The sequence below is a fragment of the Erinaceus europaeus genome, chromosome 22, assembly GCF_950295315.1.
Source record: "Erinaceus europaeus chromosome 22, mEriEur2.1, whole genome shotgun sequence".
Classification (NCBI taxonomy): domain Eukaryota; kingdom Metazoa; phylum Chordata; class Mammalia; order Eulipotyphla; family Erinaceidae; genus Erinaceus; species Erinaceus europaeus.
In genome coordinates this window covers 5784755-5808101 of record NC_080183.1, presented here as the reverse complement: position 1 = coordinate 5808101, position 23347 = coordinate 5784755, and the positions used below count along the sequence as shown (strand labels likewise).

Genomic DNA, 23347 nt, shown 5'->3' with positions numbered 1-23347 from the left:
CACCTCTTTGGCTGTCAAGGTGGATATTTGGGGAAGACACGAATATTTACTGTATAGCAACTGAAAAGATCTCCCTACCGCAAAGTTACCATTTGGAGGTAATTTTTCAAGCCAGAAAGGACTTTTATAATTAATAGTTGTTCAAAAAAAAAAAAAAACTAATGTTGTAGTAAAATACTACTTTATGAAATGAGACTAGAGAGAGTAAAATCTGGGCTGGGTGCACCGGGTTAAGCGCACAGTGAAAAATGCAAAGACCCATGCAAGGATCCTGGTTTGAGCCCCCAGCTCCACACCTGCAGGGGATTTTCTTCACAAGCAGGTGAAGCAGGTCTGCAGGTGTCTTACCTTTCTCTCATTCTGTCTTCCCCTTTCCCCCTCCTCTCTAAATTTCTCTGTCCTATCCAAAAAAAAAATGCTCCCCAGGAGCAGTGGATTCCTAGTGTTGACACCAAGTCCCAGCTATAACCCTGGAGGCAAGAAAAATAACATCACTTGCTTCTAAATTTTTAAAAGATAAATGCACAGAAATAACATATTACACTTGATGACTAAGTTTAAAGCAGTTGTTCAAAGTGTAAGATTTTTGGGAGTTGGGCAGTAGTGCAGCAGGTTAAGCGCAGGTGGCTCGAAGTGCAAGGACCAGCGTAAGGATCGCGGTTCGAGCCCCCTGCTTCACCTGCAGGGGAGTCGCTTCACAAGCAGTGAAGCAGGCCTGCAGGTGTCTGTCTTTCTCTCCCCCTCTCTGTCTTCCCCTCCTCTCTCCATTTCTCTCTGTCCTATCCAACAACGATAACAACAGTAATAACTACAACAATAAAAAGGGAATAAATAAGTAAATAAAATCTTTAGGAAAAGTGTAGGGTTTTAAGGATTTTTTTTCTCAGTGGGGTAAGATGATGTATGAGCAGCTCAACATTTCAGGTTTTTGCTGCGATCTGGACTTGTTATGTCGGGTGTTGGAGGGGTGTCTCTGACTGTCACTGAACAGCCTATGTGTGCCATGCGTGCACTTTGGTGTTTTCTTTCTCTCGTAATATTTTATTTATTTTATTTTAACAAGGAGAAGGCTACAGAATGACCAGAGCCCTGCTCAGCTGTTGCTGATAGTGATACTGGGGATTGAACCTGGGACCATGGAGCCTCAGGCAGGAGGATCTTTTACAGAGAACTGTTGAGCTCTACCCCTAGCTCCTTTTTCTTTCTCTTCTCCAGTTTTCTCCTTTCTTTTCTAATCCCCTTCTCCCAGGGCTCTACTATTCCAGGCTGAGTTTTTCAGACAGAAAGAGATACAGGAGAAAGAAAAGAAACCCTAACACTGAAGCTTCTTTCAGTGACCAGGCTAGCTCTGATCTTTCTTTCTTTCTTTCGTGCCTCCAGGGTTCTTGCTGGGGCTGGGTGCCTGCACTAGGAATCCACTGCTCCTGGAGGCCGTTTTTTCCCTTTTGTTGCCATTGTTGTTTATCGTTGTTATTATTGTTGTTGTTATTGCTGTCATGTTGTGGATAGGACAGAGAGAAATGGAGAGAGGAGGGGAAGACAGAGAGGGGGAGAGAAATCCAGACACCTGCAGACCTGCTTCACTGCTTGTGAAGCGACTCCCCTGCAGGTGGGGAGCCGGGGGCTCAAACCGGGATCCTTATGCCGGTCCCTGCGCTTTGTGCCACCTGTGCTTAACCACCGGACTCCCATTTCTTCTTCTTCTTTTTTTTTTTTTTTTAAGAATTCAGTCATGAGGAAGAACCAGACATAACACTGTTTTGTGAGTTGCCAGGGATTGAATTCATAACCTCATTGTTGAGAGTCCAAATCTTTATCTACTGCGCCATCTCCCAGACCTCTGACAGCTCGTTTCTTTTTTATTTATTTATTTATTAATTTTTTTAACCAGAGCCCTGCTTAGCTCTGGCTTATGGTGGTATGGGGGATTGAACCTGGGACTTTGGAGCCTCAGGCAAGAGAGTATGTTTGCATAACCATTATGCTACCTATCCCTGCCTGAAAGCTCTTGTTTACTTTTTTCTTACTCTTCTTAGCAATGAGAATTTAATACACATCATAAAAGTCGAGTTTTCTATTCCACAGATTCGCAACCAGCTTAACCAGGAGCAGAATTCAAAGCTGCAGCAACAGAAGGAGCTCTTGAACAAGCGTAACATGGAGGTGGCCATGATGGACAAGCGGATCAGCGAGCTCCGGGAGCGCCTGTATGGGAAGAAAATCCAGGCACGTGACAAAGGTTTCTGGGGGAAGAGGTCACGCAGCAGGTTGAGTGTGCGTGGCGGGAAGTGCAAGGACAGGCTTAAATACCCCAGTTCGAGCCCCCGGCTCCCCACTTACAGGGGGGTCGCTTCACAAGTGGTGAAGCAGGTTTGCAGGTGTCTTTCTCTGTCTTCCCCTCCTCTCTCAATTTTTCTGTCCTATCCAACAACGACAACAATAACAATCAACAATGATAAACAAGGGCAAAAAGGGGGAAAATAGCCTCCAGGAGCAGTGGGTTTTGGTGTTGGCACCGAGCCCCAGCGCTAACCCTGGAGGCAAAAGAAAGAAAAGGTTTCTGGTAACAAATGGCTGGAACTGGCTCCTCCCCAGGTGGCATCCGATCCCCTACTGGCTAGCTAGTGAAACAGCAATTAGCCACAAATCACAAAAGCGGCGGAAGGTTCTTTTTCTCAAAAGTGCATCTGTTTCCTGTTGTGTAATCAGAACCACTCCTGCCTGTAGCCACGGGCACCCCCTCCGAGTAAGCTGTGCTGCAGGCAAGACCTTATGTGGCCTTGAGTTCTCACAGTGGACTGACAGGCCTGTCTGCTTCGGAACTGTAAGGATTTTTAAAAGAATGCATGCTGAAAGTTTTGTGAACTCTTCATCCTGCTATGTAAGGCATTTTGCTTTTGAAAAGTCAGCTATCACTGAGAACAGTACAGAAACATTTTCTAAGATGTTTTAAAGTAATTAGTGAATGAGGGAGAGAATCATGCAGTGCTGGGGGTTGAACTCAGAACTCTGTGTTAGAGAGTTCAAACGCTTTATTTGCAGCACCACCATCTAGGCCACCAGAAACATTTTCAAAGGAGTTTGTAAAGACCCCTTTATCCCGTTCTCACATTCCGGAAAGGGTAGCTCTGTCTTTGGCACAATATAGGGAATTTTTCTAATTGAAAATGGAATTGCAGGAATTGTCCCTGTCACTGTGGTGCTATACTATCACCATCCATCCCATGTTCCCTTTGTGTGATGCAGGCCAGGCCTGCGGCTCCAGCCAGTAGATGGAGCAGCTGCAGGCAGTTTCCCTGGGAATCAGGGAGGCCCTCGGCCCTGGAGACCTTCAACTGACAGAACCAGGCCCACCTGTATTGCAGAGGGCAATCAGGTTTATTCAGTTACACGCTAATGTGATTATTAACTGGAAAATGCCTTCACAGCATCTTAAGTATGTAGCCAAATGTCTGTTTCATGGATTAGCTAAGCTGATACACAGGAAAAACAATAGTGAGAATTGGATGCTTCAAAACAGGTAGCTAGGGGGTCAGGCAGTAGCGCAGCTGGTTAAGCACACATGGTGGGAAGCACAAGGACCGGCGTAAGGATCCTGGTTCCAGCCCCCAGCTCCCCACCTGCAGGGGGGTCGCTTCACAGTGAAGCAGGTCTGCAGGTGTCTGTCTCTCCCCCTCTGTAATCCCTTCCTCTCTCCATTTCTCTGTCCTGTCCAACAACGACAGCATCAGTAACAACACTAATACCCACAAGGGCAACAGAAGGAGAAAAAAAAAGCCTCCGGGAGCAGTGGATTCGTGGTGCAGGCACTGAGCCCCAGCAATAACCCTGGAGGCAAAAAAGAAAAGAAACCAGCTAGTTAGATGTTAGTAGATGCTAGATGTCACCTTGGAGCTGGTGCTGCTGCTGTCCTCCCCTCCCTCCAGCCCCTGCAGCCTCTGAGCCTGTCGCCTGAGACCCACCGCCCCCTTGAGGTTCTAGATCTGTCTCCTGGAGCCAGCAGAGGACCCTCTGCTTGGCTAGCTGGATAGACCTAGGCTGTGTCCTGGCCTTATGAGGAGTGGGCCTATGGACAGTGAGCAGTCTCTGGTTCTAGGCTTTACAGCATGGGCAGAAGTCCAGAAAGGTCAGGTCACTTGCCCAAGGCCGCACAGTTAAGTGGCAGAGCAAGATTTGAAGCCATGCCCAGGATGGTGCTGGTATGTCCAGCCAGAGTGCTCCCAGGTCAGGGGTCTCAGCAGTTACCCAGGAAGCTGTCCCATTGCTTCACCAACTTCTTGTTTTATTTGCTCAGTGCCCGCTCACACAAAGAGGGCCAAGCTGTCCTAGGCACTGGTCTTGGGGTGCCAGAGCTCCTAGAGCACTGAGTCTGGGCTTGGGGTCCAACCAGAACAGTCTGTACCCTTAGCTGCCTACTGATTGTGCTCCAGGAACCTGACCGTTTCTGCCTCTTCCGTAGCTGAGCCGTGTAAATGGCACATCGTCACCACAGTCACCGTTGAGCACGCCGGGCAGGGTGGCTGCTGTGGGGCCATATATCCAGGTTCCCAGCACTGGCAGCTACCCCATCCCAGGGGACCCTGTAAAGCCCCAGTCCCTCACCATCACCTCAGGTGCTTCCCACGGAAGATCCAAGTCAGGTGAGTGGTGCTGGGGGGGGGGGGGGGCAGCATAGCAGGCAAGAGGCCCCATGCTCAGTTCTGTCCCGCGCAGGGGGGGCACTCAGGAGGAAGCCTAGCTACTGTGCTCTGTGGGTGGAGTGTCTGCTCTCTTCTGTCCCAGGGCAGTAACTGCGCCCACAGGGGTGGCCTTCCTGGCCTGGGAAATGTGTCCTTCTACCACCCCCCAGGAAGACTGAGAGCCCATGTCAAACTTGCAGCAGCCAGTCAGTCACAAATCTTCCCTCCACCTTCTTCTCTGTGGCTGTATTTTTAAAAAATGTTCTATTCCCTTTTGTTGCCCTTGTTTTATTGTTGTAGTTATTACTGTCGTTGTTGGTTAAGACAGAGATTGAGAGAGGAGGAAAGACCTACAGACCTGCTTCACTGCTTGTGAAGTGACTCCCCTTCAAGTGGAGAGCTGGGGGCTCAAACTGGGATCCTTAAGCGGGTCCTTGCACTTTGTGCCACCTCCATTTAACCTGCTGCGCTACCACCCGACTCCCCCTCAACTTCAAATATTTTTCCCCAAGGCAAAGTTCACTAACAGGATAGCTTTTTACCAGTTACTTGAAAAATTAACACAGATGCAGCATTGTAAATTTACTACATCAAAGTCTGCAAGTTTCTATTTTCCTTTTAACTGCTGCATTACTATGTCGACGGCCCGACTCCCAGTGGCTATATTTTTAAGGAGTGTTTGGCAAGTAAGAGCCAACACAAGCTTCTTCATTGGTGTTGCTGTAGTGGACATTCCCCTACTGGAATGGGGGTCCGAGAGTGTGGGCGTTGTGTGGGCAGAGGCTGCTGCAGCTGACTGGTACCAGCCAGGGTGGGCTGTGTGCTGGGAGGTAGGTCCCTCAGAAAGTGGGTTCTGTTGCTGGTAGTTGCTCTTCTTGGCTCAATGTACTTAAACGCTCTTTCCTTCCACGCTGTGTTGTAGTTAGTGACGGGAACTGGCCGACACTGAAGCAGAATCCGAGTTCTGCCGTGAAGCCAGCCCAGCTGGGCAGTGCGGAGTGGAAGGATGCGGGGGTGGACGGGCCTGTCAAGCCGGGGACTGTGTCTAGCCAGCCTGTGCCCCTGTCGGCGCTGGGAGCCTCGGAGAAGCTGGTAGGTGATGAATTCTCCTCCCCCTCCACTGGGAACAGCTTGGACTGTTCTCTGTGCCCTGTGGCCTACACAGAAGCTAAAATCCTCAGAGTGTGACTGTTTCTCTTAACGTCTCAATTTAGGGCCACGAGACGGGCAAAGCACCACCCCCCGTGCCTGGGCTGGGCAAGCCGCCGCCCCCGAGCTACGGCACGTACCCGAGTGCTGCGCCTATGGGCCCAGGGGCCACCAACTCTCTGGAGAGGAGGAAGGAGGGCAGCCTGCCCAGGCCTGGCACAGGGCCCTCTGGTCGGCAGAAACCTGCTCCCCCGCCGCCCGCGCCCCCACCCGGCTCTTCGCAGCAGATCCAGCAGAGGATCTCCGTGCCTCCAAGTCCCACGTATCCGCCAGCCGGGCCGCCGGCCTTCCCAGCTGGGGATGGCAAGCCTGAGCCGCCCCTGACAGTGGCCATCCGGCCCTTCCTGGCTGAGAAGGGGTCCAGGCCGCAGTCCCCCCGGAAAGGGCCCCAGACCGTGAATTCAAGCTCCATCTACTCTGTGTACCTGCAGCAAGCCGCACCGCCCCGCAGCTACCAGCCCCCGGCGCACAGCGCCAAGTCCGTCAAAGCAGGTATGGCGGCGCCAGGAGCCACCCCCCTGAACCCCTGCAGGGGGCAAGGCGAGGGGAGGGATGCCATGAGGAGCAGGAGAGAGGCGCTCGCTCTTGGGCACACGCTGGCTGGGACTCACACCCCAGTCTGCTGCGCCTACAGAGATGGGGTCTGAGTGGGTGGCCCAGGCTCCGGGTGCTGACCCCCCGGCCGGCCTCTGTCCCCCCCAGTGTACGGCAAGCCCGTGCTCCCGTCCGGCTCTGCGTCCCCGTCCCCGCTGCCGTTCCTGCAGGCCGCCGTCTGTGCGCAGCCGCCCCCAGAGGGCTCGGAGAGAGAGCCCGAGCCTGATGGTCCAGCTCTGCCCGGCGAGGGCGGCTCAGGACCCGTGGAGAGCCTGGCGCGGCCGCTCAGCCCCACCAAGCTCACCCCCATGGTGCACTCGCCCCTGCGCTACCAGAGCGATGCTGACCTGGAGGCCCTGCGCCGCAAGCTGGCCAACGCGCCGCGGCCTCTCAAGAAGCGGGGCTCCATCACCGAGCCCGAGGGCCCCGGCGGGCCCCACATCCAGAAGTTGCTGTACCAGCGCTTCAACACACTGGTGGGCGGCATGGAGGGCGCCCCGTTCTACCAGCCCGGCCCCGCTCAGGACCTCATGGGAGCCCTGGCCGACATGGACAATGGCAACCTGGGGGAGGCTGGCCCGAGGCCCCCGGAGCCCGCCCCCGCCTCTGATGCCAACGACAACCAGCTGCCCTCCCCAGCGTCTGCCCCGCCTGGCTGTCCCCCCACTGTGCCCCCCACGGCTGAGCCCGAAGAGGATGACAACAACAACGTGGCCGCCGCTGCCTCCCCTGCCGAGCAGGCACCCAGCCCTGCGGGCGACGCCCCTGCCCCCGCCGAGGACCCACTCCCTCTCGAGGCTCCCCCTGAGACGCCAGCACCCACGGCCTCTACGGTAGGTGTTGTCAGGAGGGGAGCCAGAGTCCTCAGGGAAGGCAGGGCCACCGGCGGGCCTCGCCACACACCTGTCCCCCACAGGGCAAGAGGACCAACCTGAAGAAGCCCAACTCGGAGCGCACGGGGCATGGGCTGCGGGTGCGCTTCAACCCGCTGGCCCTGCTGCTGGACGCCTCTCTGGAGGGCGAGTTCGACCTGGTGCAGAGGATCATCTACGAGGTGAGCGGGTGGGGCGGGGAGCGGAGCTGGGCCGAGGGGCTGCAGGGGCCCTGACCGAGGCCGTGCCCCAGGTGGAAGACCCCAGCAAGCCCAACGACGAGGGCATCACCCCGCTGCACAACGCCGTGTGCGCCGGCCACCACCACATCGTCAAGTTCCTGCTGGACTTCGGGGTCAATGTGAACGCCGCCGACAGTGACGGCTGGTGAGCCGTGAGGGTCTCCCGGGCTCCCCATCCCACTGCCGTGGGGCCGGGGCCGGGACCCTCACTCCCTCCTCCCTTGCAGGACGCCTCTGCACTGCGCCGCCTCCTGCAACAGCGTGCACCTCTGCAAGCAGCTGGTGGAGAGCGGCGCCGCCATCTTCGCCTCCACCATCAGCGACATCGAGACGGCGGCCGACAAGTGTGAGGAGATGGAGGAGGGCTACCTGCAGTGCTCCCAGTTCCTCTACGGTAGGCGGCCCGGCGGCCCACCGCGGGGGAGGCGGGAGCGGTGCGTGCCCCTGTCCCCAGACGGGTGGGAGGGCCTCTCCACCTTGCGTTTTCCTGCCAGGGGTGCAGGAGAAGCTGGGTGTCATGAACAAGGGCCTGGTGTACGCCCTGTGGGCCTACGAGGCCCAGAACAGTGACGAGCTGTCCTTCCACGAGGGTGACGCCCTCACCATCCTGAGGCGCAAGGACGAGAGCGAGACGGAGTGGTGGTGGGCGCGGCTTGGGGAGCGTGAGGGCTACGTGCCCAAGAACCTGCTAGGGGTGAGTGTCTCCCCGCCCACCGCTTCATCCTATCCAGAACCATCGTCCCCGGGACACAGACCATACTGCACTCTGGGGCAGGGTCTCGGGAGGCATCGCGGTTAGTGACACAGGCCCTTGCTCCCCAGCTGTTCCCTCGGATCAAACCCCGCCAGCGCACGCTTGCCTGAGTGGCCCTGAGCTGCGGGACGAGAGCTGGCGGAGCTCCCAGAGGACAGGTCTGGCCAGTTACCGTGACTCAAATAAACACCCAGCTTTCCAAACCAGCGCCCTGGCCTGAATCCCTACGGGTCTCCAGCGCCTCAGCAGAGCTGGTGGGGTGGGGCTGTGATCCCCAGAATCCACCAGCTGCCCGCACGCCCCCATTACCAGAGGATCCCGGGTGGCAACTTCAGGCAGCGGTCCGGGGCCCACGCCCAGGTATGCAAGGGCAGTCGGTCCTGTTCCTCCGGGCCAGAGGGAGGGCAGAGCTGTAGTTTGAAAATAGGTTTAATCGTGAGCTTTATATACAAATTATTGTACAGTTCTCTTAATAAAGTGAAGTTGTGAGTGAGAATACAAAACAGAGCTCCTGTGCCATAAATGCCGAAGCGCCCCACCGTCAGTTCCCGGGGCGCTGGGTCACTGGTCCCGCGATTCGTACAGGAGCTTGGTGGCCTGCAAAGGGGAGGCAGTTAGTGGGGTGGGGGTGTTGGGGGGGACCGCCCCCGGGGGCTAGCCGGTACCTTGTGCATGGCCACCAACCAGGCGGTCGCCTGCCGCCTGTTAGAGCTGCTGTCCTCCCCGGCGGTCAGCTGCAGCCTCGTCCCCTCGGCCCCGCACTGCAGAGTCATGCCTGTGGCCCGCGCATTGCCGCCTGTGGGGGGAGACAGGCCGGCTGTCAACAGAGGACCACCTGGCACCGTGCGGCCCACACTGGCTGACCGGGCAGACCAGACTCGCCACCCCCCCAGCCTGGAGCCCCTTGGCAGCCCTGCACCGCAGAGGCCTCTGGGAGAGCCGTGACCCCACCCCGGGGTGGGGCCACTCACCGCCAGGCGGGAAGCCCTCCGTGAGGACCTGCACGGCGGAGATGTGGGCCACCTCCACCTCATGGTGGCTGTCCCCGTCCAGGAGCAGGAACCTGCGGGCGGGTCTCTGTGAGGCGGGGCCCCGGGCCGGCCGGCAGCACCCACCGCCCTCAGCTCACCGTTGGTTGGGGGAGAGTCGGCAGACCATGGCCTCTGACTTGCCCGAGTCTCCAAAGGTGACCAAGAAGGTGGCTCCTTGGGGGACACAAACCCAGGTGAGCGACGCTCGCTCCACCTCCCAGACAGGCCTCCCAAAGCGCCCGGTGCCGCCCGCCCCGGCTCACCCGCGAGCAGCACGCGGAGCTGCCGGTCGAAGAACTCGGCCTCGCGGAGGGACACCAGCGCGCAGCGGCCGCACTGCCGCACCGGGTCCACGAAGCACATGCGCCGCAGCGCCACCTTCTGGCTGCAGCACTTGTCACAGAAGCACTTCCCGCAGCGGCGACAGTGGTGCTGGGGGCGGAGGGCCGGCGGAGGGCCAGTGAGCCGGCGGGGCGCCCCAGATGTGCCCCGGCGCCCACCCACCCCCGGGCGGGCTCGGCTCACCTTGCGCGTGAGGAAGTCGAACTTGGCGTCGCAGTGCATGCAGCGGGGGCACTAGGAGAGAGGCCACAGTCACCGCCCAGGGCCGGCACCCTGCAAGGCGGAACAGGCTCTGCCGGGGGGTCTGGGCCGCAGCGGGACCCCCAACGGGGCCTCGCACGGCTGCTCCCGGCCGGCCGCGCCCATAAACCGCCCCCCGCCCCCAGCCGAGCTGGGTGGGTGTGTGCTCGGCCCCAGGCCTGGGGGCGCTCTCTGGTGCTGCGGGGCCTGTCTCTGTCTGTCTGTCTGTCTGTCTGTCTCGGTCTCTCTGTCCCGAGTCCGCTGGGAGGGCGAGGCCCCAGAATAATCCCAAACCAGACCCACTCCCGCAACAGGGGGGGCAAATCTGGGTTCAGCTTAGCTGTGTCCTGGCCCCGCTCCCTGCCTCTCGGGAAAATAAACGCAAATTAAAAAAAAAAACAAAAGCAGGAAGACGGCCTAATGGTTCTGCAAAGGATTTTCATGCCTGAGGCTTCAAAGTCCCAGGTTCAATTCCCGGCACCACCACGAGCCAGAGTTGAGCCAGTGCTCTGGCAAAAAATAGGATGAACTAATGTAAAAACATAAAATGGAGTGTCCGGGAGGTGGCGCAGGGGACAGGGCATCGGACTCTCAAGCGTGAGGTCCCGAGGTCAGTCCCCGGCAGCACATGTACCAGAGTGACGACGTCTGGTTCTTTCTCTCTCTCTCCTTCTTTCTCATTAATAAACCTTCCAAAATAAAATAAAATAAAGTGGAATAAAGTCAAAAAGCAAATGCTGATAGCACAGGGCTCTGTCTGCCGGGCTGCGCTTGGGCCGGGCAGGCCTGGGAGTCCGGGCGGGGAGCTGCGGGGGCCGACCGGGGCTGCCAGGCTCCTGGCCGAGGTCTGGGGGGCCTCGCAGTGCCGGGCGCGGGGACCCGGTGCCCCGAAACGCCGGCCGGGGGTGCGCGCCCCAGAACCCCTGCCCCGCCCGGGGGTGGGACGGGGCGCCCCGACGGCGAGCTCCCGTCCCCCAGAACTCGCCCGGGCCCCCGACCCGACCCTCCGCCGGGCGGGGCAGCAGGCGCCCGGGTTCGCCGTCCCTCCGCGTCCAGAGTCCAGGCGGGGCGGGGCGGGGCGGGGCCGGAGCTGGGGAGCCGGGGACGCTGGGGCCCCCGGGGGCTGCCCGTCCCGACTCGGAGGCCGCCCGCTTCCCCGCTTTGCTCCGGGCGGGAGGGGAGCGGGCTCGGAAAGCGGAGACGCCCCGCGAGCGCGACGGGCTCCGGGCTCCGGGCTGAGCGCGCGCACGCCGGCGACCCACCTCCTTGTCGGGGACCCACTGCGGCTCCTCCAGGCCGAACGGGCTGCCGAAGGCGCGGTGCTCGGGCACCATGCGCAGGCCGCTGGGCGAGCGCACCAGCTTCTTGGCGTCCCGACGCGCCGCCACCTCAGAGGCCATGACGCCGCCCCAGCGCCAGCTGCCTCTCGCTCGGCCCAGGCCCCGCCGGAGCCCCGCCCCCTGCGCCGACTGACGGAACTTTCACCCAATCGCCGCGACCGGACTTCGAGCTCGGGCCAATCGGCACCGAGGCTCCGCCCCACAGAGGTCCTGCCCAATCGGAACGCTGGCACCGCCCTGCGTCTGCCTACCAATCGGCGTTAAGGAGCAGCCCGGGTCCGCCCCGCCCCTCTCGGGGACCACGGTGACTTTGGATTGGCCAGCTGTTCCGCTACGTGGCACCACCTCCCCTCTGATTGGCGTAGGCTGCGCAGGACGCCCGGCGTTCACTGGCCGACGAGGTTGCGAGGGGCGGGCCGGAACGCAAAGGCCAGCAGAGCGCGAAGGCCCGGGCTGGGGCGCCCGGAGGTGAGATCGGGGCTTGCGGGACAGGGGGGTGGGAGGGGTGAAGAGGCGGTGGGGAACGGCGAGCCCCGGGGTAGAAATTGGGGGAGGAGGGGTCCCGGAGAAGGGATGGGAAATTGGGAGACCTGAAGCAGGGATAGGGAGTTGGGGGCCCCCGGAGCGGGAGTGGAGTTGGGAGGGGCAGAAAGGGCCCAGAGGCGGCTTGGGAGTTGGGGGCCCTGGGAAGGGCCCACTCCTGTTGCGGCAGTGGGTCTGGTTTGGGATTATTCTGAGAGAGAGAGAGAGAGAGACACCCCGCAGCACCAGAGAGCTTCCCCCAGGCCTGGGGCAGAGCAGGCAGGCAGGCAGGCATCCACCCACCGAGCTCTCTCCCAGGCCAGCTCGGCCCCGGGTGCGGGGAGGCGCGGTTTATGGGCACCAAGGGAGGACGGAGAGTTGCGGGAGGACCGGGCGGCCTCTGGCCGAATGGGTCCCCGGCAGGGGCGGTGGGCAGAGGTCGTGGCCACCCGAGCAGCGGGAAGGAGGCCCTGGGGCCGGTGGCGGTGGCCACAGCAGAGGGGAGCGGGGACGGCCTTGCTCCCAGAACACCCAGGTTCCGGGGAACCGCTGGCTGCGGGCCTGAAGGGGCAGGTCCCCAAGGGGGCGCCCTGAGAGGGGGGCTGCGAGAGGCCGGCCCGTGGGGATGCACACGTGGCAGGCCAGCCTGGGGGTGACACGCTGGCAGAGGGGTCTGCACAAACCTGGACCCACTGGGGGGCGGGGCACTAGCAGCTGACCCTCCCTGTGCGCGGCTGGTGCTCCCCGGCCCTGCCCCGTGCGCCCCTCTGCTGACAGGCGCCTTGCTGAGTTCAGCCTGCAGTTCTGGGGGCCACTGCTGCACCTGACCCGGTGCCAGCAGCACCTGACCCTGTGGCTCGGGGCCTCCTGGTGACAGGTGTCCCCAGAGTGGAGCCTGAGCCTGGCCACTGGGAGGGACTTGGGGTGCACAGCCGGCTGGTGGCTCATGGTGAGCCCGGCCAGGTGCAGGGCAGTCATCTGGGAGGGTGACTCCACTGGGGACAGAGCTGCTTGCAGGTTCCCTGCCCCCCCCCCCCCGGCCTCTCAGGGAGCCTCTGCTGCAGCTGAACAGTAAGCCCAGCTGGGGTGGGGTGGGGTGGGGTGCAGGCAGGGGCTCCCCTGGTGCTTAGAGGCCACTTACGACTCCAGGGGACCCTGTGAGCACTGTCGCTGCTCCCCCTGGGGTCCATTGGTTCTTGTGGGTGACCGGATCAAGAGATGGATTTGGAGCAGCTGGACCTGAACCCCAGAATCATTGCTGCCCTCAAGAAAGGTATGAAGGTGTGTGGGCTCTGGACCTGCCAGAGATCGGCCCCTCCACCCACATCCTTGGGGCCAGGGCTCACCACGGCCACCTCTGCACTTTCTGCCCCGAATCTCTGTTCTCCTCTCAGGCCAGCAGCACCCCTTTTTCCTGTGTGCTGCCCCCCTCCACACACACAGACACACACACGGCTCCTTTCTGAATGTGGACACTCAGGCTCACTTCACCTTTAGCCCCACTCTGAAACTGATGCTTCTCAAGGCCAGGCCTCCCCGCTTCCCTCCCTCCGGGTAGCAAGTGGTCAGACAGCTCGGCCGTCACCCTCCACCTGGCCTGGGGATACCCCCCAAAAGGCTGCCCAGCTGACCTCGCCTGGTTCTCTCCTTCCAGCCCGGCTGATGTCGGTGAGGCAGCTGCTGCATTTCTCCGGCCCCGACCTGCAGAGACTGACCGGCCTCTCGGACCCTGACATCCGGCACCTGCTGAGGGCAGCCGCCTCCCAGCTGCGGGGCAGCAGCGGCTTCACAGGTGGGGCCTTGCTCCGGTCAGTGCTTACGGCTGGGTTGCGGTGCCTGGCCGGGGCTGAGTCCTCCTGCCTCCCCCAGCGCTGCAGCTGTTCCAGCAGAGAGAGCGCTTCCCTGCGCAGCACCGGCGCCTGAGCCTGGGCTGCCCCGTGCTGGACGCCGTCTTGGGCGGTGGGCTGCCCCTCGAGGGTGTCACCGAGCTGGCAGGCATCAGCTCTGCCGGGAAGACCCAGCTGGCGCTGCAGCTCTGCCTGGCCGTGCAGTTCCCACTGCGGCACGGTGGCCTCGAAGCTGGTGAGTGGCCGGGGTGCCATCCTGCCTGTGCCTAGGGGGTGGGGAGCCTGAGAGTTGGGGGTGACTTGCAGCCCAGGGGAACCTTTTGGGGGGACCCTGTTGGGGTCTCTGTAGGTTAAAAGCCCAGTTGTTTCACTGACTGCTGTGCGCTCTGTGTCACAGCTAAGAAGCCACCGTGAGAGCCCAGGTGGGTTGGGCTCTGACACGTGATCCACTTGACCTGTGGACGGCCAGTGCCCTGCATCATCCTTCCGTCCCTGCTCTGCCCTCCTAGCTAGACAGCTAACTGCCATGAGCACCGGGAAGCCCTGGGGGTGCCTGCTGGGTGAGGCCTGCCCCCTGCCCTCAGGCTCCGTCTACATCTGCACGGAGGATGCCTTCCCCAGCCGGCGGCTGCAGCAGCTCATCAGACAGCAACGACAGCTGAGAACAGATGTGCCGGGAGACGTGGTGGACGGGATCAGGTTTGGGGACCAGATCTTTATCGAGCACGTTGCCGACGTGGTGAGTGTCCCCTGTTCAGCCCCAGGCCCTGACGGGCAGGTGGCACACGCAACCCCAGAGGATCACGGGTGCCAGCCAGCAGCACATCAGTTCTAAAAGCTTCTAAAGGACCCTAATGACACCACACTTGTGTGTGTCAGCCTCACCTACAGGGAAAGTGCCCCCCCCACCTGTCACCAGAACCCTGACACCTCGCCCTCCATCCCTTTGAAGCGAGTGCCCCCAAGCTGAGCCTGCAGCCTGTGGTGTCTTTCATGCCTGCTGGTCTCTGGCAGGTGGGCACCACCTGGATAAGGTTCCCTGGACCCAGGCACTCCCCCAGGCAACTGTTCTGAGGGAATTCTGAATAAGACCTCTAAGTGTTTAATTTTTTTTAAGATTTACAATAAAATACATTATCACACAGGCAGGGGGCAGACAGACGAGAAATGGCACGAGGCTTCAAGGCTCAGGTCACACCGCGGGGAGGGGGGACGGGGGGGTGCGGTCCCCAGAATGGCAGACCCAGGAGGCTGCACTACCCCCACTCCTACTTTTGGAGGGACACTCACAATGGTCCGAGTCACGCAGTTAGTGTGGCAGCGTCCCCAGGCCTGGCCGGGGACACTGGAAGGTGAGTTAATGCTCAGCTCCGGGCCCTCCGCCCCTGGCGCCCCGACTGTCCGAGGCCGTCCCCGGCAGCTCCAGCTGGGCAGCAGCGTCACTGTGGAAAAAGGGGGGGTGAGGGGGGAAGTATCCTCTGGGCCCCACCTCCAGTACAGGGGCACTCACGTTCACGCCAGCGTCCTCCAGGCCACTGCTGCTGCTGTCATTGTCGGCGAACAGGGGCTCTGATGCGGACAGCCTGAGATTGAAGCAGAGCGACTCGCCTGGGGCCGAGGGACCAAGCACTTGGCAGCTCTCAGACTCAAGGAGGACGGCCAAGCGTTTGGCCACCAGCCCTGGGGGACCCACCCAGCCTGGCCAGGACCCCGGAGCCAGCTCAGGCTTCTGGGGACGGATGGGGTTGCCTGCCACCCGCCAGCCTGGGGTCCTGGTCAGCTAGGTGGTACGAGGGGTGGGGGGGGGGTTGTCCACTGACTGCTCCTTGGGCCCCCAGGACGCCCTGCTGGCCTGCGTGGGCAGGAAGGTGCCGCTGCTGCTGTCCCGTGGGCTGGCCCGCCTGGTGGTGCTAGACTCAGTGGCCGCCCCTTTCCGCTGTGAGTTTGCCAGCGAGGCTGCGGCGACCCGGGCCCAGCACCTGCGGTCTCTGGGAGCTGCGCTGCGCAGGCTGAGCTGTGCCTTCAGGAGCCCGGTGCTGTGTGTGAATCAGGTGCGTGTCCCTGTCCCCCCGACCCCGGTGCTGGGGGGCCGCGGCAGGGTGCAGCCAGCCAGCTCATCCTACTGGAACCTTCCAGGTCACAGAGGCTGTGGAGGGCCAGGGTGCGATGCCGGGGGCAGCAGGGTGAGTGGGACCTCCTGGGCTGGATGCGGGAGATGTGGGGCTGGCCTCCCCCTACCCCCTTTGACTCTGTTTCCTGCCAGCCCCAGGGACGAGCGGCTCTGCCCAGCCCTAGGGCTCGCCTGGGCGGACCAGCTCCTCATGCGGCTGATGGTGCACCGGCGCCCTGAGGGGGAGGCTGGCCCTGGACCTCCGGGCCGCACCCTGAGGGTGGTCTTCGCCCCCCACCTGCCCCCCTCGTCCTGCTCCTACACCATCAGTGCTGAGGGCGTGCGCGGGACACCGGGGACAGAGGCCCACTGACCCGTGGCCGAAGCCCACCCCCTCCGGTTGGGGGCTGAGAGAAGCTTGGAGGAAATCACATTTCTCTCCGTCCCCAGCACAGACTCCACCAGACCAGGCGGCGTGGCTGTGGCTACCGTGGGCTGCCCACCCGGAGACTATGCCGGCAGCTGGTTTTGAAAGGAAAGGAAGCAAATCCCACATCTGCCCGTCACACGCGCCGCAAGCCTGCCTACGGCCTCTGGCCCCAAGGCCTGTGCTGAGGTGGAGAAACAGGCACAGGGCAGCTGACAGGCCCTGCAAATGCCAAGAAGGTCAGACCTCTGTCACCAGTAACTGATGACATTTTTTGGACTCTGTGACCCCCACATGGATTATTTTTTTTTTAAGATTTTATTTACTCAGTGAGAAAAATAGGAGATGTATAAAGAGTCAGACATCACACTGGTACATGTGCTGCCAGGATAGAACTTGGGACTTTACGCTTGAGAGTCGAATGCTTTATCCACTGTGCCACCTCCTGGACCACCCCCACATGGATTAACAGCACCTGGTGTAAAACTAGAAGATAATTCTTTTAAAGTTTTTATAAAATGTCCTCTCTATGAAAGTGCACATTACAACAGGAAATAAGACATTTTATTCTTGCAATTAAATACCAACTGGTCCAAGTCATTTTCTAGGCAAGTCACACCAACAGTGAGAAAATAAAACCGAGATAGGACGTGTGTTTTAAGGGCTGACTCACCTGCCTGGGGGAGCAAACTTCATGCCACACACCAGCACCCCCAGGTGGTGCTACCCACAGGGGGACCCGTACAGCCCCTTGGGCCGGGGTGCTCCGGAAGTAGAACACCTCCGCTCCTCACCACCCTCGGACCCCAGGAGTCCTGTGCCACTGGACAGAGCATGATCCTCCCGGGACGTGGGGGACTGGCCCTGAGGACACCGGCCTAACCCACGTAAACGTCCCCTCTATGGTCACCCTCTGACAGCTCAGTACAAATTTGAACCTTTTGAAAGTGAGCTTCCTGTCACGTGCCTTCCAGAATACTTTGTACAGATATGACCGAGTTGGTCTAAACTGTCTTAGTTTTTGCTGTTAACACTGAACTACTTACTCGGTAGTGGTAGCAGCTGCCCAAATGGGTGATGGGAAATAACTGAGTCCCTCCGAGAGGGACTCCTGACCTTGCAGCCTAGGAGGCCCAAACACTAACCCTCCGACCCCACGACAGCAGCGGAAGCAGCCAAGGTCACCACAGAGGCAGTGGGTCTGCCTGTCCTGTCCAGATGCATTGCCTGCCACCCTCCCTCCTTCCCTCTAGTGTCTCGTACCCCTAAGCTGCATCGCCAGACTGGGCTGGGGGGGGACGGGGCACCTCTGCAGTCCCCTGCAGGCTCCTGCATGCCTAGGGCCTCGCAGCAGCGCAGCAGCGAGCCCAGGCTGTGCCTGGCTGGGCAGCCTGGCTGAGGTCCGGCAGCTGGAAGCGCACGGCCCCTGCTGAGCAGCCTCAGACGAGGGAGGCCCCGTCAGGGTGGGCGGTGGCCGTGCAGTCTGTGGCTGTCCTGCCCTCACCCGCTGCCGACACCTGCCTGGCTGACACCTCTTCAGACATGACGCCGAGGGGTGGGGGCTGGCTACTAAGTCTACAAAGAGAAGCGGTTTGAAAGTGGAGCGTCTAGGCCTGTAGAGAAAGGCCTCCAGAATGCCGGCTGAGCGAAGTGGGGCACTCCTGAGGAGGGGCCGGGCCGGGGGTCCAGGTCTGACTGCCACGGGCTGTCAGCTGCTCGTCCTAAGCTTCCAGCTCAGCTTCCCAATGAGCAGCCTCAACACAACAGAAGCGTGGAAGGAGACTGGCGTCATGGCAGAAAGCACAGTGTGTGGGCGGGGGGCTGCCTCCCACCCACCACCTCAGTCTCAGGGCAGAGCTGAATGGAACCGGGGAGCCCCTGGGGTTCACTATCTAGGCTGGCAGCCCAGCCCTGCCCCTGCCCGGTGGTGGCCTCAGGCCCGGCTCTGCCCTCAGTGGGCCAGGTCAGAGTGGCTGGCACTCAGAGCGCGAGAGTCTGCGAGACAATGGGCTCGTTCCTGCGAGAGAGAGCACAGGGGAAGGTTACGCTGACGTGGGCAGGTGGCGCCAGCTGCGAGTGTCCTAGGCACATGCAAACAGTGCCGGCGGGGCAGGGCCAGGTCCGCCCGCCGCCTCCATCCCAAGCCACGTACGCGCGCACCTTGCGGCCACCACCAGCACGGGCGGGGCGAGGGTCAGCGTCCACACCCTGTGACTCACTGCCACTCCCCAGCCACTGCTATGACAGAAAGCTCTCGGGGACCCAAAGCACCTGAGGAAGGTTCTGAGGGACCGGGATGGCCACACCCTGACAGTCACGCCAGACAGTTCCAAGAAAGGGGACACATTAAGGCCGCTTTTAGTGGACAAAAAGGAGGCCAACAGTTTGCAACGTGAAGATAAAACAAAACGTGTGATTGGGACAGTTTGACAAAGTGCCAGTGATTCTGGTGTCACAGTGAGTGCATCACTTTAGCTGAACAGTTTTAGAACAGAACAGCAATGTAACTACAGTAAGCAAGTCGTGAACCCCCAAAGGGCTGAAATTGCCCTCAAGGACACTGCCAGCCCCCACTGGCCATGTTCTGTCATCACTTGATCAGGATACTGCACTTAGCTATGAACTGGCCCAGCAAACTGTTCCGAGGCTGTTGACGGTCAGCACGGGAGGCCGCCAGTGATGCGAGCGTCCCCCAGTCCACACTGGGGCCTTAATGCAGGACAGGAGGCATCTGTCCAGGAAGCAGAGAGGCTTGCTGGTCCCTAAGGGGGCTCAGGGGCTCCGGGGGCCTGTGTGGGCGGGCTCCTTACTTGGATGTGGTCTTCTGCTGCCCTGCCAGTCACGTTCAGGACATTCAGAGACCTGGCGCGCTTCATGCTGCAGCCGGGACAGTGACATGCAAGGATAAGCGGGCACACACCGGTCAGCCAGGTCAGCCAGGAGCAGGAGACACTCGTCTCCCTAGAGACCTGTACCCTTGGGGGCTGGCATCCATCTTTCTTGGCCAAGTCTGTTTTTTGTTTGTTTGTTTGTTTTTTTAACCAGAGCACTGCTCAGCTCTGGCTTCTGGTGGTGTGGGGAATTGAACCTGGAACTTTGGAGCCTCAGACATGGGAGTCTCTTTGCATAAACATGCTGTCTACCCTCCACCCAGAGCCCTGCAGCACTACTTCACCACTTGTGAAGCTTTCCTCCTGCAGGTGGGGACTGCAGGCTCGAACGGGTCCTCACACACTGTGTAACGTGTGCTCAACCAGGTGCACCACCACCCAGCCTCCCCAAGTCTGTTTTCAAGGAGAATGTACACAGCAGGTGCGAGGCCGTTTCATTTCCTGAGCCTCAGCAAGCCCAGACACTCTGCCATGTGACCTGGGAGCTGGGGGTAGCGGGGGGTACAGCTCCCTGTGAAGGTGAGACGCATGCCAACCCTCTGAATCCTCGTATCTCTGTATGGAAAGTAGAAAGAAATCCAATGTTTTTTCTCCCCTTGGTAATGGCTGCACCTAACACTTCTCTGCCTAGAAATGTGGATTTCAAACAGATGTGTTGGGCTGGGGAGCCTGTGAGAGCACAGGACTTGCAAGTCTGAGACCCCGGAGGCCACAGGTTCAACGCCCAGCATCAGCTTATGCCAGAGCTGAGTCACGCTCAGGTCTCTCTCCCTCTCGTAATAAATGAATAAATCGGGAGTCGGGCTGTAGCACAGCGGGTTAAGCGCAGGTGGCGCAAAGCACAAGGACCGGCATAAGGATCCCGGTTCGAACCCCGGCTCCCCACCTGCAGGGGAGTCGCTTCACAGGCGGTGAAGCAGGTCTGCAGGTGTCTGTCTTTCTCTCCTCCTCTGTCTTCCCCTCCTCTCTCCGTTTCTCTCTGTCCTATCCAACAACGATAACAACAATAACTACAACAATAAAACAACAAGGGCAACAAAAGGGAATAAATAAATAAAATAAATATTAAAAAAAAGAAAAAAGAAAATTAAAAAAAAATTAAAAAAAAATGAATAAATCTTCACGAGTTTCCCTGGCTGTACATTTAAAGGAATATGCCGATGAATACGTTTACTTTCTCATCCCACCGATGCCTTTCCAATACTCGCTGACGTATCCTTGGTATTTACCACAGATGTCCTCAGTGCAGGAAGCTAAAGAAACCCATCTGACAGACTGACTGAAGGTCTGCCCAGTGAGCCTGTGTGTGTGCCGCCTGCTGCAGGCACGGAGCAGTTATTCTGTGCTGAGGCCGGGGCTGAGGGACACGGGTGTGAGGGTGGCACAGGCAGGCGCATACACAAGGCACACAGAGATGGGTGGGGGTCACGGGGCAAGGCCACCAGCACTGTGAGCACAGCACAAGCCACTGAATCGGCTACTCAGAAACAAACACCTTGGGTTTCATCCCAGCTTGTGACCTAAATGTCCCAAGCAAGACAAGATAGAGCACTCGACGAATGCACACAAGTGTCGTCTAACCAGTTTCCCTCCCATCACTCAAGATGGGCAAAATCGAACCAAGTCAGGAATAGGTTCTATTCTAGCTTGTTACTGATTGAAGTCACTTAAATATTGCCCAAGGAATTTTCTTTAAGAAAGCTACAACAGGGAGTCGGGCGGTGGCGCAGTGGGTTAAGCGCACGTGGCGCAAAGCGCAGGGACCGGCGTAAGGATCCCGGTTCGAGCCCCCGGCTCCCCACCTGCAGGGGAGTCGCTTCACGGGCGGTGAAGCAGGTCTGCAGGTGTCTATCTTTCTCTCCCCTCTCTCACTGTCTTCCCCTCCTCTCTCCATTTCTCTCTGTCCTATCCAACAACAAAACAATGTCAACAATGGCAATAATAACCGCAATGAGGCTGCAACAACTGGGGCAACAAAACGGGGGGAAAATGGCCTCCAGGAGCGGTGGATTCATGGTGCAGGCACCGAGCCCAGCAATAACCCTGGAGGAAAAAAAGAAAAAGAAAGCTACAACACCTTGGCCTCGATTCCCTTTCCTTTCAAGACCAAAGAGCCCGCTGACTCCTGCTGCAGGCGGTGGTCTCCCAGACACTCTGCTGGGCCCAGGACCACAAGCCTTGCTCAGTGGTCCAGGACACGGTCCCCAGCTGCTGTCCCAGCACTGCTGGAACCTGCAAGAAAGACCACTGAAGCTGAGGGGTGTGGCCAGCTGCTGTCCCAGCACTGCTGGAACCTGCAAGAAAGACCACTGAAGCTGAGGGGTGTGGCCAGCAGGCTGGTCTATGCACCCCCAGGAAGTGCTGAGGTCGAGGTCTGAGAAGCCCAGCTCAGTCAGCAAAAATGAGTCTGGCCCAAGAGGGTCACTCAGCTTTAAGCTCTCTGAGCTCAGGAAACCTGTGAGTACTTCCTTCCAAACTGCTCTAGGGCACTTTCTGGTGTGCAGGGCTTCTAGGAGCCTAGAAGGGCATCAGCACTGACACCCCCAGCCATTCACGATGGCCACCAGGGGCCCAGAGTCCCTCTGCTTAGGGCAGGGCCTCAGCCACTGAGGAAACTGAATGAATGCACGTCACCCACTTCCAAAAACATTCAGCTGTGTGGGGTGTGGGGCTGGGGACCTGGGGTGTGAGACAAGAAGAACAAGACCAGGGAGGTTCTCCTCCAGAGCACAGAGTGAACTCCCTCCTAAAATAGTTTTGCTAAGAATAGACCTTTATAAGGTAGATACCATTTAAGAAGCTCAAGAGTTTGTGGTCCGGGAGGTGGTGCAGTGGATAAAGAACTGGACTCTCAAGCATGAGGTCCCGAGTTCAATCCCCGGCAGCACATGGACCAGAGTGATGGCTGGTTCTCTCTCTCTCCTATCTTGCTCATTAATAAATAAAATCTTAAAAAAAAAAAAAAAAGAGCTTGGCAGAATAGTTGGCAAAACAGTGGCAGCTACGAAACACAAGACCACTTACACCAGAAATGACCCAGAAGCCCGAGCAAGTCATTCACACAGTAAGAGACACAAAGGGAAGCCAAGCCCTATGGGGAAGAAGAGAAAGCTTAGGGAAACCTGACTCTTTTTGACAATTCCAGTGTCACTGTTGAAGAAATTCTGAGATGCATAAAAGCCTAAAGTTTCTCTAAATCATTTCAACTGGGGGCCAGATGGCGGGACACCTGGCTGCACACACACATTACAATGTGCAGACTCAGATTTGAGCCCCTGCTCCCCACCTGCAGGAAGGAGGCTTCATGAGTGGTGGAGCAGGGTTGCAGGTGTCTCTGTCTATCTCCCTACATCACTATCTTACCTTTCCCCCTCCCTCTCAATTTCTCTGTCCTAAATGAAAAACAAAAGAGGAAAAGTTAGCTGCTGGGAGCAGTGGGTTTGTTATACAAGCATCAAGCCCCAGTGATAACCCTAACGGGGGGAAAAAAAAACATGTGAACAAAAAAATTTTAATTTCCTGAGGAGTCTGCTTACAGCTGCTAAGGAAGCAACTCAGTGTTATGGCTCACGACTTATGAGCTTTGAGAGCCAAAATTTGACCCCCAGAACTACATATGCCAGAGAGATGATCTAGATACTTTATCTCAATAAATACATCTTTAAAAAAAATGCTTTTGGGAGTCGGGCAGTAGTACAGCAGGTTAAGTGCAGGTGGCGCAAAATGCTAGGACTGACGTAAGGATCCCGGTTCGAGCCCCCCGCTTACAGAGGAGTCACTTTACAAGTAGTGAAGCAGGTCTGCAGGTGTCTGTATCTTTCCCCCTCCGTCTTCCCCTCCTCTCTCTCTCCATTTCTCTCTGTCATATACAACAATATCCATAACAACAACTACCACAATTTTTTTAAAGAGGCAACAAAAGGGAATATTTAAAAACTTTTTAAAAAAGACTTTCTAGTCTCAAAATTGTGAACCTTCTATTTCAAACAACTTTTATCTCAATCTTAATACAGTCACAGCTGGCATTTGATTTTAAAGTATTAAAACTACCTCTGCAGGATTTAAAGTGGTAGTTTTTTTCTTGTTTTTTTTTTTTTTTTTTGCCAGAACGATGATCAGTTCTGGCTTATGGTAGTACGGGAGATTGAACCTGGGACTTCAGAGCCTCAGGAAAGAGTCTGTTTGCATAGATTATGCTATCTACCCCCGCCCATGATGATTTTGAAAAAGAAAAAGACTGGGTTGAC

The 23347-nt window shown here is 58.4% G+C and overlaps 4 protein-coding genes across 23 annotated transcripts in view; 2 read left to right on the top strand and 2 right to left on the bottom strand.

Moving 5' to 3' along the window:
- Positions 1-8853, top strand: part of PPP1R13B (protein phosphatase 1 regulatory subunit 13B) — a 76337-nt gene extending 67484 nt beyond the window's left edge. For all 3 annotated transcript variants that reach the window (XM_060181109.1, XM_060181108.1, XM_060181110.1), the window contains 10 exons: positions 2086-2226; positions 4460-4640; positions 5602-5771; positions 5894-6380; positions 6591-7315; positions 7399-7536; positions 7608-7741; positions 7824-7990; positions 8091-8290; positions 8419-8853. In XM_060181109.1, coding sequence (XP_060037092.1) covers positions 2086-2226; positions 4460-4640; positions 5602-5771; positions 5894-6380; positions 6591-7315; positions 7399-7536; positions 7608-7741; positions 7824-7990; positions 8091-8290; positions 8419-8460 — 2385 coding nt within the window. In that variant the 3' untranslated portion in view covers positions 8461-8853. The remainder of the gene's footprint in view (positions 1-2085; positions 2227-4459; positions 4641-5601; positions 5772-5893; positions 6381-6590; positions 7316-7398; positions 7537-7607; positions 7742-7823; positions 7991-8090; positions 8291-8418) is intronic.
- ZFYVE21 (zinc finger FYVE-type containing 21) lies at positions 8762-11444 on the bottom strand. The gene is made up of 7 exons (XM_007518358.3): positions 11226-11444; positions 9907-9957; positions 9645-9813; positions 9480-9555; positions 9322-9413; positions 9016-9146; positions 8762-8947 (listed from the first exon to the last, which is right to left on the bottom strand). The coding sequence occupies exons 1-7, from the start codon at positions 11361-11363 to the stop codon at positions 8912-8914; spliced, it is 693 nt and encodes a 230-aa protein (XP_007518420.1). The 5' UTR covers positions 11364-11444; the 3' UTR covers positions 8762-8911.
- Positions 11445-11676: 232 nt separating this feature from the next.
- XRCC3 (X-ray repair cross complementing 3) lies at positions 11677-17223 on the top strand. Of its 6 annotated transcripts, none has more exons than XM_007518349.3 (7): positions 12961-13098; positions 13480-13617; positions 13695-13907; positions 14257-14411; positions 15511-15723; positions 15809-15855; positions 15936-17223. In XM_007518349.3, exons 1-7 carry the CDS (start codon positions 13044-13046, stop codon positions 16153-16155), a joined length of 1041 nt encoding a protein of 346 aa, XP_007518411.2. In that variant the 5' UTR covers positions 12961-13043; the 3' UTR covers positions 16156-17223. The 6 variants fall into 6 exon arrangements, with proteins under 6 accessions (XP_060037140.1, XP_007518411.2, XP_060037141.1 ...); XM_060181158.1 differs by having other exon boundaries at positions 14182-14411; XM_060181157.1 differs by adding an exon at positions 11677-11771 and having other exon boundaries at positions 12975-13098; positions 14182-14411; positions 15511-17223.
- The window catches only part of LOC103109307 (kinesin light chain 1), a 67666-nt gene continuing 59074 nt past the window's right edge, over positions 14756-23347 (bottom strand). For 7 of the 13 annotated variants that reach the window (XM_060181137.1, XM_060181139.1, XM_060181147.1 and 4 more), the window contains 2 exons: positions 15183-15255; positions 14756-15114 (listed from right to left, as the gene is read on the bottom strand). In XM_060181137.1, the coding sequence (XP_060037120.1) occupies positions 15112-15114; positions 15183-15255 (76 nt within the window). In that variant the 3' untranslated portion in view covers positions 14756-15111. Of the gene's footprint in view, positions 15115-15182; positions 15256-16755; positions 18227-19019; positions 19087-23347 lie in introns of those variants that run through there. The other 6 variants (XM_060181135.1, XM_060181132.1, XM_060181131.1 and 3 more) reach the window with 3 other exon arrangements.